Source organism: Pomacea canaliculata, linkage group LG14 (assembly GCF_003073045.1).
Source record: "Pomacea canaliculata isolate SZHN2017 linkage group LG14, ASM307304v1, whole genome shotgun sequence".
Lineage (NCBI taxonomy): Eukaryota > Metazoa > Mollusca > Gastropoda > Architaenioglossa > Ampullariidae > Pomacea > Pomacea canaliculata.
Window position 1 is genome coordinate 14,166,573 of NC_037603.1, and position 15,476 is coordinate 14,182,048.

At 45.3% G+C, this 15,476-nt stretch overlaps 1 protein-coding gene across 6 annotated transcripts in view; it reads left to right on the forward strand.

The window, feature by feature from the left end:
* The window catches only part of LOC112555689 (protein bunched, class 2/F/G isoform-like), a 60,231-nt gene that overhangs the window by 7,650 nt on the left and 37,105 nt on the right, over positions 1-15,476 (forward strand). For 2 of the 6 annotated variants that reach the window (XM_025224167.1, XM_025224169.1), the window contains exons 2-3: positions 1,158-1,232; positions 2,017-2,037. The exons of 1 other annotated variant lie outside the window; for it this stretch is intronic. In XM_025224167.1, coding sequence (XP_025079952.1) covers positions 1,158-1,232; positions 2,017-2,037 — 96 coding nt within the window. The remainder of the gene's footprint in view (positions 1-1,157; positions 1,233-2,016; positions 2,038-15,476) is intronic. 3 more of the 6 variants (XM_025224168.1, XM_025224172.1, XM_025224171.1) reach the window with 2 other exon arrangements.

The following is a 15,476-nucleotide window of genomic DNA, read 5'->3' on the forward strand; positions in this document are numbered from 1 at the left end:
TGGTAAAAAGTATTTGATAAAAAGATACATTGAGACACACGCATTAACATATGGTGCCGTTAAACATATACATAATGAAATTCAGATCTGGACACAGAGAAAAAGAATATCGTTCAATATGTACATATAAGTGTATTTTAGCAGCTGAAAGCATTTTTTGGGAGAAAAATCTGTTCAGTAGTTTTTGGTGTAGCCTTTTAAGTTTTAAAACTTTAAATGTAGGCTGAAGTTGCAACATTACACCAGCCTGTTTGTTACAAACATATTTCTCCTGCCTGAACATATTAAAATGGTAGTTTTTTTGGCATCGTCTGTTGGACTTGTTGGGCTTTTTGGGAAATAGAGACAGCTTAATAGGCTAGTGTGGTCTGGCACATAAATTACTGAGGGTAGAGCCTGTCCATCACATTGCCCGAATGCCTGATGGAAGCCTAGATTCTGAACCAGGAGCATCTTGCTTGATTCATCAGGGAGTTTGGCAGTAGATTTCCTAGATGCTAGTCTCAGATGTTGAATTTGATGTTGTTAAATGTGATAGAAATTTGTTGCATCATACAAATTATTTGTTACATTTGTGCATTGCTGTTTTACCGAGATAAGTATCAAATTATGATGGTCAGTATAATGTTTTTCCTCATCAAAACTGTGCAATATAATGCACATGATGATACTGACCTTGTATTTAAAGATGGGTGGAGAGGGATGCCATGTGTCATTATGGATTTAAAGAGTTGTTATGGTTGTGCTTTAATGTAGTAGGCCAGAAGGGAGATATTACTGCTATGGTAAGTCTAAAGTTAGAGAATAAAAGGTGTGACAGGGAATCTTTTAAAATCTACGTGCAATGATACGCCATACTTTTAAACCACAGAATCAAGAGTGCTTGTTAAATCCTTTCCCCTGGATTGCATTTGCATCCATCTCCAGATTAAAGGCAACTCATTAATATTCAAAACATGTGCAGCCAATCTTTTTAAGATGCTTTCTCATAAAAGTATGTGAAAAGTCTGTTTTAAAAGAATATTCCGGATACCGTTAACTTCACTATGTCTGAGGTATGTTTCCATGTTTTATTTCCCCAGTTGCAGTCACTGCAGTTATTACTTTGCATGGTAATCCTGTGATATTTTAAGCACTTGCTGTTTGTCTTTCTGTAGTTTCTTGGACTTTTTCTCCTTGACCAACTTTGATGGTTCAGCTCTTCTTCTTCCAACCATGTTGGATGAAGCCGGGTATGTTGTTTGTGTATGGTTTGGGGTGTGGTGGCTGCAGCCTTGAGATAATGAATTTAAAATGACTATAATAACCAAGAACAGATAACTGAAAAAAAAACAAAAACTAATTCTTGCTCACTGTTTCAGGCCACACACTAACATCATAGGATAGTCACTACATGTATAATCAAGACTCATGTGTCATATGTTTGCATGTTGCAGTGTAGCGAAAGTACACCATCATGCTTGATCTATTGAGTAGCTTGTTTATATCATGCCGATGTTGTACGTGAATTGTAATGATGCTGGTGTAAATGGTGTGCATAAAGATTTATCTTAGTATTTTGCTCCGAGCGTGAAAGCACAGAATTTTGAGTTACAACACCCAAACTGACTTGTTACATTCCAGAAGTAGAAGACACGATACACTTTTTATTTGGTTGCTTTCTTCTTGGGCAGATAAAAATGTGTGGTTTCATAGTGTGTGTGCGTGCATGTTTTTGCATGTGCCTGTGTGTTTTTAGTCAGTCAGCTGGTCATTAAGTTTTAAATGGTAAATTTAACCTTTCATCTATTTGAACTAATCACGACAGTGTATATGTACTCCCAATATAAAAGGATTCCATTTTCTGATGACAGTACTAGAACTTGTATGAGGTTTTTTTTGTAATTTTAGAATTTATTTATAACTGCTTCGATAACTTGGGGAACTTTTGATTTTATTGATATGTTTTAAAGTAAGAATATTTTGAGAGCACCAGATGTGGTCTGAACATTTTTTTTTTTGTTCGTGTGTGTATAGATTATTCTTTGAAAATGAATTGTAAGTATAAATTTTTATTGTTGCATATTCGCCTCCAGCCTTTCACCCCTTCAACTCTTTCAAGTTATATTATTTGAGGAGTTGCAATCTGTCATGGTGCTGTCTATTTTCTGATTGTATATTGTGTTGGTATGTTAGCAGTAATGTCTTATCCTCTGCTTTGTGTTTTTTGTGATCATATTCAAGAAGGAAGCTTTTTACTCTTTTCTTTCTGAAGAAGGTATACCTCAGCAAGCATTGCTTTTCCTGCATCAGCTGCTAAAGAATCACACTTTAAAATTTAGCATTTTGACCTGTAATGTTCCACAAAATCTCACTTGAACTGTCATAAGTACATATGTAATATACTCAGTTATCTTGATTGTGCAAACTGCAATGCAGTCATTAGATTATTTACATTTGACGGGAAGGGACATATCAGCTGCTTGACAGCTACAGTTATGCTTTGTTGAAGACAGGATTGTAAACAAGGCATCTATGAAATCTTGCACTTTCACAGACTCTACTCATTTTGTTGTTGTTATTTGTCATCTCATTTTGCTGTGTTCATGGAATAATTGGAGACTTACTCCTTTTTCAGCTTGAATGTGAATGGACTGTGTATGTCCCCTGACCCACACCTCTGTTGTCTGTCCTTGTATGACACCCCCAGATGTTAACTTACAAATTGATGTATACATTAGTGTTGCTTCAAGAACGAGAATGGAGTATACCCTTATGATTTTTAAGATTCTTCTGAAAAATTTGTAAGTTGATACTGTTTTTTGCCCTCAGAGTTGTGGAATTTAAAATTGCTTAAAAATTCTAAGAAGCTTTAGTGTTGACAAGTCTGCGTGTCAGTGAAAGTTTTTCTATATGATTGTTTTGCATAAAGTTGACATTTGACTTCCAGCAAATGTATACTATATATGACCTTTCTCACACCATCCTGTTTCCCTTTTATTTTTCTATTCTTCATTTTCTTTATGATTGTTTTGCATAAAGTTGACATTTGACTTCCAGCAAATGTATACTGTATATGACCTTTCTCACACCACCCTATTTCCCTTTTTATTTTTCTAGTCTTTGTTTCTACATATTACCACTGTTTGTCCCTTATTGTCTTACACAATAAGTATATCATGCAAGTCATACAACATAAAGCTTTAGCTCATGCTTATACACATTCTGAACTGTCAACAGTATTTATTGGTTATGGGTGCTAAGCAAACTTTTTTAAATGCTAAATTCTTTTACAGTTTAGAGTTTCTTGGTCATCTGCATAAAGGACATGTTTTTTTGGCTACACACGTCTAAGTGAACTGTAGCATGTTAATCTTTGCAGTTTATTTTCTTTTTCAGTTTTTAAAATGTAGTCTTTGTGAAAGGCAGTTTTGTGGCAGGTTGTAATTATACATCAGTCCATGCTCTGTATTTTTCTTTGTATTTTATAGCCTTTAGCTACCACACATGTTGCATGGGGTATCTACATGCCCCTACCCCACCCAATCATCTTTTTCAATCTGTGGTGTTTTCAGTTTTAATCTTATTATGTCATATTAAGTGTTAGTGTAATGTGTCTTATATATAACACAATATTTGTATACATGTATGTATAAACTATAATGGCTTTGGAATAAGTTCTGCAAGTGGGGACTCATAACTTTAACATTCCTAATCCACATGATCACATCAGTTTTGTGATCATTAGTTAAGTTCTTTCTCCTCTTTCTCCTGCTTTCTCTATGTGTGTGTTTTGGTGCACTAGATGCCAGAGAAAAAAAGGAGGGAGGAAGTGTTGTACAAAACCCCATATGCTCTAATCTCAACTTTTTAAGTTGTCTCCATGCCGAGGGTGTGGTTGTAGTAGCTGGCGCATTGTTTGTAGTTGTGTACTTAAGCTTCAGTGGGGTACAGGTGGCGAAGGGAAGTGAAGGAAATTTGTTGTTGTATACTTAAACTGGGGTAGGAGGCTTGGGTGGAGGAGTGTACCGGAAGAAAAGCTTCTGTTTGTTTATTAAAATGATATTTATCGGGGAATTTTGTGGTGTGCACACTATGCACATCTTACAAATGGATATACATCTCGCAAGTTTGTCATGCACACTGGCATTCATCATCCCAGGGAACAAGACTGGTGTCCAGAAATTGGGGAAACTTATGGGCTGGGTTATGGGCTGGGCACACAGTGTGGTAACCACATGAGACAAATGAGAAAGACGCCAGTCTAAGTACATCAGCAAGCAGTCCCACAAGGTAGCAACAGAGTGTCAAACACAAGGCTGCTTTTCTGTCTGGCATGTGCCTTAACTTTCAATCTGTGTTTCCTGTAATGTTCATGATTTGAAAACGAGCAACTTGGTTAACTTCTTCACCTGGGACTTAGGAGAGCTCTCTTCACAACTAGCTTAAGATGTTTCAAAGGTTGCAAGTACATACACTGTACTTGTTACTTGATCTACATAGTTAATAACGTTTGGTTAGGTTTTTTCGTTTCTTTTAAAAGCTCAGTCTGAATGCGCGCGTGTGTGTGTGTATTTTGTGGGGTGGGGGGTGAGCGCATATGTGTATGTATTAGAGGTCGGAAAAACTAAAAAAAAAAAATATGGATGTAACATAGTAAAGTGTGTGAGACTTGTAATGTGCGGCAGCTTGACTGCACCATTAGAGCACGTGTGAAATGGGTCCAGATGGCAGGCAAAACAGGTGGCTCTTGATGTTCTCAGCCCAAGACTTTCGGTGCTAAATCCTTGCTTCGGCATTACGCTGGACAGTGCCTGTGGTAGGAGGGCAATTAGCCTGGTGCTGTTTGTTAGCAGACGCACACAGGTATGCTACATCATTGTGGGCCGCTCTCCAGTTGTAACATTTGCATGCGTAAAGCACCGAGTTATAAACGAATGAGATTCTGGCTCGGTTTGTGTGATATTACCATGCTACTACAGTGTTTATTCTTGCATATCCTCCTCAATTTTGTGGCTAACATTGGAATTGATGTATTTTATTTTTTAAAGCTCAACAAGCAGCCTGATAAAAGTCGATGGAAAGTTAGCGTCTTATTTATTATTTTTGTTTTCACTTTTTAAAAGCCCAGGACAGCATCATTGAGTTTCTGGTTTTTTTAAATTTTTTATTATTTTTTTAAAGTATGGGTATTATAACAGTGAGAGAACGAACTTCGTGAATAAGGGAGGACCTCTTGTATATGAAGATATGAAGGGGCGGCGACGAGGTGCGTGCACAGTGTGTTGCCCTTTAAACGCAACATTCCATGCGTTTCACGGCGCTTCTAATGTCGCATTTCCAAGTCCTCACAAGCGACGGCTTAGGCCAGCTGTGTAACGGGCTCCACTGTAAACGCCGTGACGAGCCCAATAATCTGCTCACTGCCGCCCTCCCAAGATCGACAGCACCATAAGTGGTCTTGTAGCTAGTTCATTATTAAAGGGCGCAGTTTGCATTCGACCCGACAACTACCGCCACCATGTTGCTAGTTCTCTGTTCACGAAGCAGCTGCTGGGGTCGTCGTTTGATTATTGATGCTAATACGATGAGCAACTGCGTATACCTTTCCCATAATGCTAGTCCCTTTTCACACCCTTCCCTTTTGCAATAACATGTTACTCTCAGCTCTTGTTTGTGTTCAGCTCTTTATGTTTTTCTGTATTTGGTTTTATTCTTCGTTTAGTACGGTTGTTTATTCTTTTATAGTTCATATGTTATTTGTTGCATTTATTATATAGATGTGAGCGTGATTGTGTGTGGGAAGGGGAGGGGGAGGCATTGTAAGATTTAAGTTCCACGGTTTCAAGTTTTTTTTTTTAGAGGATGCGTGTTGGGCGACAGCGCTGTAGTCATTAAGCTCGTTGAAGATAACTGCACGCATCTGTAGGGAAGGTAGGGGGAACAATAAACATCGTCATTAGACAGCTCGGGAGCACGCCAGCATGCAAGCAAGAACATCGCGTACGCCCCATAGGAAACTCGAGCCTGTGCGTTGCAAGTTCTGATTATGACCAAAGTGGTCGTCTAGACGACAGGTGGTGGCACCTTCTTCCCCCCCCCCTCCTACTTTTCTTCCTTGCGTTTCGAAAGTCACGTGATGTGTCCTTAGCTTCCGCTGTGCTTTAGCCACCGCCGACTTGGCTCGCGTTCAAACCGGGCCTGTTCAACAGGACGTTGATAATGAAGGCGAGGATTGCTGATGGGAGAGGATGGAGGTGGGGGTTGTCGTCGATGTTAGGCTTCCTTCCATCCTGGGCCTGCCTGCTCACGTGGCCAGCCAACCAGCCAGCCAGCTGTATGTGGCCAGTCGTTTCGGACACCGTGCAGTTATTGTTGCGCTTGCCGCGTGCATCCTGTGCTGACCGGCCCTTCGCTCGATTACGCACGACCGTTGGACATTTGCTGTCCCCAGTCTCACCTGTCATATTGACCTCCCGTAAGCTTTCCCTCACCTTGACCCTTCTCCACCCGATGACCTCTGGCCTTTCCCTCATTTTGACCTGTACGTAACTTCTAACCCCATAACCTGGTTTTATCACACAGTCGTCTTATTCTCTGAGGCGTCTAACCTTTTCTTCGCCTCGACGCACACCATGGCTTTCTCTCTTTCTTGACCCCCGTAACCTTTACACTTTGACATCTTGATCTCCCTCACTTTGATGCCTTTTAGTTTTTCTCTCAGTCTTTCCGTCCCCTCTCCCTCGTGTCCTTTAGGATTTTACCTCACATTATTGCCTGTGCTCTGCTCGGCTTTACCGAAAGAAATATCGCTGCGAGTGTGGGAGGATGTGGGGTTTGTCAACGTTTGAGGAGGAGGTCAAGAAAACATCTGGCAGCTTAATGGCGTTAGAAAGGCCGCTTTGTACCCTTGGCCACTAAGCTCGGAGTTCGTGGAGTACGAAGAGACGCTAGCTGATTCTACTGGTGCGTCGGAAGCCAGACCCTCTAAGAAGAGCAAGTCGTTCAGTGACCGTTTTGAGGAGGCTGTGCATGCGGCAGTGATTGGAGCCTTGTGCAGGTCATCTTCCTTCGGAGGCACGTGATGGGTCGTGGCCTTGAAACCCCACGCACACAAGGAGGAAGAGCCGCCTGCACGCGCCTGCAGTTTTCCCCATTGGCTTTTTTCACAAGGGACTAAAGTATGCCAAGTGAGGACTTCCGGGGATGAAGTGTAGTTGCTGTTAGCAAGTATGAGAAGTGTCAGCGATTTCTGTGAAACTCGAGGCTATCAGATAAAACTCTTTTTCAACTATTCAGTGCATTCAGAAACATGTTGGCTTTCTTGTGTGTGTGCGTGTTGGTGGTGGCGATGGGTGGATAGGGGTGAGGTGAGAAACCTTGAAAGAAAACTAGCTAAGATATCATCATCATCATTCCTTGCTACTCCTCGAGGAGCATAGGGCCGCAACAAGCTAAGATATGGATAACTAGAATTTGGAATGAATGTTGGACGGCAGTCATACTTTTTGACAAGAGTTGAGGGTGTCATTCGCCTACAGCAGCCACATAACGAATTCTGCAAAAAAAAAAAAAAAAAGGTATATAGAGCAAACAGCATTACTGTCATTAGCATGGCACTTAATTGTAAAGTGACTCTTGGACAAAAAGTGTCATTATGGCAAACGAGCATTTGGGGTAGCATGGTAGGGGCAGAGACAGTTCTCGTTCACCTACTTTTTATATGAAATATGAGCTGGAACAGCAGACCGTGTCTTGCACCAGCAACAGTGCATGCATCTTACTACCCACTTAACTCTTCCCATTCCCTCCTGCAGTATTCACGTACTGGCCTGCAGGTATGGCCCAAGACGGAAAAGAAAGCCGGCAACTTTGGTAGTACATCGTAGCAATCGTGATGAAACTGAGTACAGTTGCATGTAAGGAACATGTGGAGTTAGTGGGTGGATGGTAGGTGGTGGAACTGGGGGCAAAGGTCACAAAAAGTCGGTTAGTGCGTGGTAGCAGCATTGTTCGGCAGCTAGCCCACCCGTTTGCCTCCTTCAGCCGCAGGGTGTGAGCAGCAGGCACGTGTAGGAGACTTGTTTTGATTGTTCCGCCAGATAAAACTGCTTGTATACAAGGCTTTGTGATCCACGCTGGTACCACAAGAGCGCGGTCTCTTCCTAAGGTTTTCGCTCCTTGTTAGTGAGGATCGTCAGCAAGGCTGTCTTCTTGCAGGCGTTACAGAAATGAGGAGGAGATGCGCTAATTACAGATAAAAACAAATGACAAGTTAGTGATTAGTGTCAATTTAGGAAGGTCGTCGTTAGAGGGTGACGGTGAATGTCGGCAACCAGATGGAAAGTGTAGTCGTCTAGAATTTCTAGGGAAAACTATGCTTATCTGAGAGCAGAGCTCACAAAGTGCTATCACCATTTATATTTTCATCTAAAGCAGACATCACAGGTCGTAAAGCGCTATCGGCATTTTCCTTCTTGTTCTCATGATCCTCCTATTCCCTGTATCCTCCACATTAGGAAGAGTCGGGGAAGGGTGGCCTGGCGATGTTGCAGGTACACGCACACACTGCTGCATCAAGCTCAGCGCCGTATTTCATTGTTTCGTTTGCTGGAAACAAGCCTTCGGAGAGAGGACCAGCCTGACCCAGCGAGGTACATCGAGTTGTATGGCATACAGACGTTATGCAACAGTTTGACTGAATTACCACCACCACCATCACCCCTCATCTACTTCCCAACATCTCCCCTCCATCCTCCCCTGCGGAGTGGCAGGGAACCGTACAGACCGGGTATGGTCCTCCTCTCTCCCTGGCACAAACGTTCGTGCACTGAGGCGGTCCGTCTTCGCGTGCCATGTGATGGCTATCTTAACTGCTGATAAGCTGCCCTTTTCTCTCCCCATCGTTATTCTCCTGGCTTGTGCTCTTTTAGACACACTCAGCGCTGAAATGGTCGCCATCACGTCTTTATGGCCGCACTGATTTCCCGACATGTCGAAACAAAACGAGGGAGGCGCAGTACGACTTTCGTTGGTGTGCTTGTGTACGATGCGGCATGCGTTGCTATGGGTTTATGTACGTAGGATCTCGGTGGTATTGTTTGTGTTTTTGTTTTCTCTTGTTGTTTTGTTTATCTGCTGTTTACCCGTGGCGAAAAGGCTGCACTGGCAGCAGGTTTACATGCCCTTTCCCCGCCCCGACTAACCCCCACGCAAGAAAAACCGGAAAACTCAATAATCTGTAGCTTGAAAAGCTGTGGAGGAGAAGTTCAAGGCATTTTTGCAATAGCTGCAGGAAGCGCACAATGACAAAACATGTTCGGACTTATTCTTTGCTGCACGAAAGGAAGCCATCAAACGTGGGTATCGATGTAGTGCGCAGTCATAGTGAAAATAATAATAAAAACATGAAATGCGAAAAGGTGCATACATTGAGACAGCGCACAGGTAGTATTGCACTTTGAAAATAACAGTTGGTGCTCCTTGCTCTGGTTGGAAACGGCCTCTAGAATAAACTCGACGATTGAACAGCTTTCGAATCGACCAGCTGGTCTCCACCTACCAGCTCCTCAAGTTTTGTGACAGAAGGTTGTTAATGTGCTAGCAAACCCTGACTTGTCACGATCCTCGCCGACAGTTCACAGCCTCTTGATGATCCTTGCTCTTATCAAGGCGAGATCAAAGACTGATGAACGGAGAGCCGAGGACGTTGACAGGTGGGAAAGGAGTTTTGGCGGGGGAAGGAGGGGAAGATAACCTCCACCCCCTTCCCATCCAGAAAAAGGCTACAATGGGGGCAGTCGCGAAATCGGTCATAAAGTCGGTAAATAGGAAGAAAGAGGTATGTGTGTCTGATTAATTTTATTTATATCTTCATTGAGGCAGTTAAGACATTTTTTTTATTGTTGTGTTGTAATATCACTTACAATGAGACGAAACCGAGTAAAATAACAAATGGTTTCGTTTTTTTTTGTTTTTTTATTTTTTGGTTCATCCCACCCACCCACCTCTTTTTTCCTTGTTTTTGAAATCCTAAATACACATTGAACAGAAAGGTTATGGAAGATACAGATACGGTACAGTCAGGAATAACAAAGTTTATCCCAGGGGGAAAAGTCAGAAGTTGTCATGGCAGTTCGGACCACAGGTCTCTCAGTAGGGAGCTCTCGCTGAGTTTGTGTGGCACTAGTAGTCTCTGGAGGCAGGCAGCGTGCATGTTGGTAAACACTCTCTCGTGTCCGGTGCAGGCTAGCGTGCCGCCGACATCAACACGGCTCGTGCTTTATTTTTGTGTGTGGGAGCTCTGAAGGACGTCTGCAGACAAGACTTGGCGAACTGAGGCCACTGGCTGCATCCTGGAGTTACCCGGCTAGTATCAACACCCAGTCCCTCACCAGAGGGGAGCTTTTCATCAGTGGAAGCGTCTGGGTGCTGGGTAATCATGGGTCTGCAAGAATACGAGTGAAAGTTGATGTTTATTGTGGGGAGATGAGCATGTGATGTAACGATTTTTAACAGCAGCAGTCTTGTTGATGAAAAGTCCCAGCAGAACGGGTCACGATCGCCCCCCTGAATGTAGTTCACTCCTCTTAATGCCAGCTTGTAAGTGGATGTAGTGGATGAGCATTGCCATTTTCCATATCTTCCGATGTCCGTCCTTCTCCCAGACAGCAGAAAGAACGTGTGCGTGAGTGAAGGAGAGGTGGCTGTTTGATATCACGATCTGAGTGCAGATGCTACGTATTTGCTATAAACCTCACCCCTCCCGTTGAGTAGTTTGTCAGCGGACGTAGTCACGCGTGGGGTCAACGCACTGTCCCTCCGCAGCGGGTCACGTGAGGTGTGCAGTGGCCAGACGCCGTCAACAGTGGGAGGGAGGATGGGTGAGATCCGTTTGACACGTGATGAAGACATTCTTTGATCGCTGATGTTTATAGTTGACTCTGTTGTGAGGACAATGATGACGATGGTAGCGGACAACGCTCATCGTCTCCGCAATAGAGTTTCTTGGACGTAAATGCCATCTCCTTTAAGCTCGGTTTTGGTGGTACAACGAGCGTGCTTTGCCCGAGTTTCATTTCGGGGGAAAAAAAATGCCGTTGACATTCGCGTTGGCCAAGGGTAGGTGGGGGGTGGGGAGGATTGGTGAGCAAAGAAAAGGAATAATACATAATCAGTGTACTTACTATTGTATTACTCGTACGTATTATATGCAGTGTGCTTACTAGGTTATGTATGTATCGCATGTACTTCAAGAAACTGAAATTGTGTTGAACAGTGGCTAGGCTGCCCTTTTCTGTTTATCAGATTGTGAGCGTGAATGATCACTATATATCTCTGTGGGAATGCCTATTCACGGAGGTTTGCGGGTGAGGGCGGAGAGAATTATCGAAGACAATGTTCGCTTTCACGGCGTGAGGTCACCGAGTGCAAGAGTCGACTGCACTGTTCCGACAGTGCTACAGGTGATGCAGGTTTAAAGACAAAGGGGGGAGGGAGCGGTGTGAAGGAAGACAGACGGGGTAGGGGGAACTTTGTTGGAGTTTGATGAGAACGGTCAAGTTGTCGGTGATGAGACTGGGTGGGGGTGTGAACACTAAGAACCACGAGCTTGTTGAAGGTGGTTAGGGGGGTGAAGCCGGGGGAGAAATCCGAACTTGCTCTTGGATGTAAGACGTGTTTGGATAATTGACGTAAGGGTGAAAGGGTCAGTCGGCTCTGTCAATGTCCACCCCATCCTCTTCCACCTCTTTTCCTCCAGCAAGAAAAAAATGTTGTGAGAATAGCGAGCATGTGGCTGTTTTTGTTTGACCAGAGGACAGCATGGAGCCCCGAACAATTAAGCAGGGACATTGCCATTGTGTCTGGCCACAGGATGGGAGCGAGGCAAACACCGGAGGGTGATATTCGCAGTTGTGAGAAATCGTCTCCATGTTTGTGTAGCAGAAGGTGGTGGTGGTGGTGGTCAGCCGGCGGGAAGGTGTGTGTGTGGGTGGGAGGAGGGCAGGATACATGCAGATCCGTTGTTTTCACTTTGTTGTGCCCTTCGTGCTGCGCTGCAGGCCCCTTTTAATCTTGCCAAGTCAGAAGTAATCGCGATTTGTTTTGCTTGACGTGTTTTCGTCATGCTCTCGGCTGGATGACGTGGAAACTGCTGCGAACTGTACGACGAGTCTGACCGTTGTGGTGACGGGGTGTGAGGTGGTGCACGGTCGCTATCTGATCATTGTCGTCCCCGTGGAACCCAAGTTCGGACACAAGCGAGAGATGCGGGATGAATGCGACAAGATAATGCAGGTAGCGTTGATGAGAGCGCGCGGAGATAGCAGCATCCGGGCCTTTTCTGGAAGACTCGTCACTCATTGACAGCCTGGGCGACGGACCCAGGCGATGGCGATTAGCAGCTCACGTTTTCGTGCAGTCGACTTGTCATCAGGAGCGTAGACACGCAAGGCGTGTGCCCAGTTTTTCCTCCCCCACCCCTCTCACCCTGCACCAGTCCCCTGTCTTTTCTATCCATCCTGCAATTGCCGCCTGCACACCTTCCCCATCCCCCCACATCTAACCTAACCACGTGCGGTCGTGGCGACCAGATTTTGACATCGGCAACAAAAGTGTTGAGGGAGGAAGGTGGCTTGCTGCACCAGGGTTGACGAGGGCGGTGGCTGGCGTGCACACCACACTTGTCAACACCACCACCACCGTGCCAGGACGGCGCGAGTTGTGGTATTTGTAGTAGTAGCGTAAGGGGGGAGGTGCCGACGGCCAGGACTACATCTTTGCACGGATATGCTCTCGCCTATATATGGTCCCCATGCGGATCGCATATGTGCTGGCTTCATTCACTGCGCTTGTCCCCGACCTTCGACAATTCGACAACAGTTGTCATCTGGTCTGGTTCCTGTTTGCGAATTAGCGCCGTTTCCCTTCTCCCCCTCTCCTTCAAGTCGTCTGGCACCACCATCGTGGTTTTACTCCATTGTCTCCAAGACACTACCTGCGCGCCTGGTGGAAGACTATATATATACTACACAGGCGGTGGTCATGTATTGCATAAGGGAGGGTCGCCGTGTTTAGCACGCGCTCGAACAGTCTAGTGGACTTGGCTTCAGTGTAGACCTACCTGCCTTTGCTGTTGGCGAGGAGTTCGGGTACATAGATCCGAGTTTAGCGTTGTGATACCTTGGGAACTTTGAGGTCTTCTATGCCTTGTTGCATCATCAAGTAGACGTCTGGAAGTTCTGACAGACATTTGCCTTTTGGCTTCTTTTAGAGAGTTTCTGAGAGACTCTAAAACCGCCTACAATTCACAGCAGGAGTTATTTCAAACGAAGGGTTAATCTGTTATAGGGATTGTTAATGAATTAGGAAATGCAGATGTGAATTTTAACAGGATAATTTTCAGACAAGGCACATTTTGTGTTTCCATCCTCATTGGTATAAATTACTGCACTTGACCAAAAGAACAAGAAAATTCATAGATTGACAGATCATCATTTTTTGGTCCTGGGAAGAAGTCTGTTGTAAACCGGGTGGTAGCGTCTGAAGTTGCCTTTGGAGGGCTTTGCTGAGGACAATATCAAGCAGGCGAAAAAAGAAAATCCCAATAGTTTGCTGGAGTTGTTCATGAGACGCATTTTCCTGAAGGAGCCTGAGCTGTAGAAAGTCACGATGCCAGCCCGAAGTTTACCCCCGAGAACCCTCAATCTCAACACCACTGCCGCAGCTGCAGCAGCAGCAACCGCTGCGGCAGCCGCTGCTGCAGCTGCCTCCGCGGCCGTGCTAACGTGTTGCCAAGCGTGCCCGGCAGCGCACTGACCCCGCCGGTCAGCGGCGGCCTGAGTCTGACCCCGCTGACGCCGGTAGTGGACCTGAGCTTCCCTCCCATCTGCGCCGAAGACGGCACGCCCAAGTACGAGTACTCGAACTACTACAACACTTACGTCCCCTCCAAGCTGATGAGTCAGATGCCGGAGATGGTGTACTACGTAGGGCTCTCGCAGGTCACGGTCCGCGGGCGGGTGGATTCACCGTGATGGGAGCTGCTTCTCCACCTCGCCTCGTCGACGGTGGACATTCCCCGACCATCTTGGACTCCGTGGCCGCTACACCACCGCCAACCCCGCTACCCTGCATGTGCATGTCGGAGCCAAGGATGGACCAGTCTCAAATGGAAAGCGGACACACACCAGCCTCTGTTGCGGTGCCGAGGGCTTATTCAGTGAACGATTTCTTCTCTGTCTCGGTTTCACCTCCCAGAGTGGAGTCCCCCATGTTACCTTGTTGCCCCTCGCTAGCACCCACCAGCCCGCTGTCCTCGCCACCCTTGTTAGTGCCAGAAGTGAGAGCTTTTCGCTCCTCCTCATCATCATCCTTGCCGGTGCCGGAAGTGAGGGTGACCCGCTCATCCTCATCCTCATCCTTGCTGGTGCCAGAAGTGAGGCTGACCCGCTCCTCTTCCTCATCATCCTTGCTTGCGCCAGAAGTGAGGATGACCCACTCCTCATCATCCTTGCTGGTGCCAGAAGTGAGGGGGGCATCCTTCCCCTCCTCGAAGTCGGACGTTGTTGCTAAGGGGTCGAGGTCCGTCTCCTTCTCTTCAGACGGCACTTCTCAAGCTATTGAAGAGGCCTCGGGGGCAGATCACATAGAAAGGTAAGGCGAGTAAGGACTTATATACCCCAGATAGGTCATAGTCTAATGTGGCTTTAGGATTCGTCCCTCTAATTAAAATTTTGCCCTCAGCACCCATATTTCTAGTTGCTGCCTGAAAAAGAACTTTGTCAAGTGGGCGTCAACCCGGGATAGGCATTGAAATGTCTCTCCATCAGTTTCTGTGTTCAACATGCCAACGGGCACAGTTGGTACCGCACGGATCGGTAACTCCAAAGGTTTCTTAGTGCAGCTTTTGCATGTCCTGCCTAAGGCAAGTTCAACGTCGTGGTAATGATTGCTTGAAGAAGTAAGTTGCATGTGCTAAAGAAATAGTATATTTATATGTTAGGTCGTTATATACTGTTCGATTTCAGTAGCACAAGGCATCTTTGTTGGGGATGGGAGTGGGTGAGTGACTTGCAGTCACTTAGTACTAAAAGCTTTGCTGAAAATTGTCTGGTGGGTGGCGACGAGGGACTTAAAAAGTCGATACGTTTGTCACGCAAAACACCTTTGTTAGGAGCTGTGTGTGTGTGTGCCGTCCTTTGTCGCCAGACAGCGACTGTTGCCATGTCTGGCCTGGCAATAACGATTTATTGTCAGGTTGCTACGCGCGCGCGCGTGCACACACACTTGCACGTGTATTTATTTAAGAAGCATGTTAGATGTGTTCAGCCCCACGATGATCTTTCACTTTGTAACATCGCTCTCGGAGTTGTCGATGTCACTGTCTAGGAAACCTGGCAGGTGACGTTGTCTAAGAGGGAGAGAATACAGATGTAATCTGTAGTGATAAATTTGTGGTTAGTTCACACACACACAAAATCTCCGATCGGAATTCG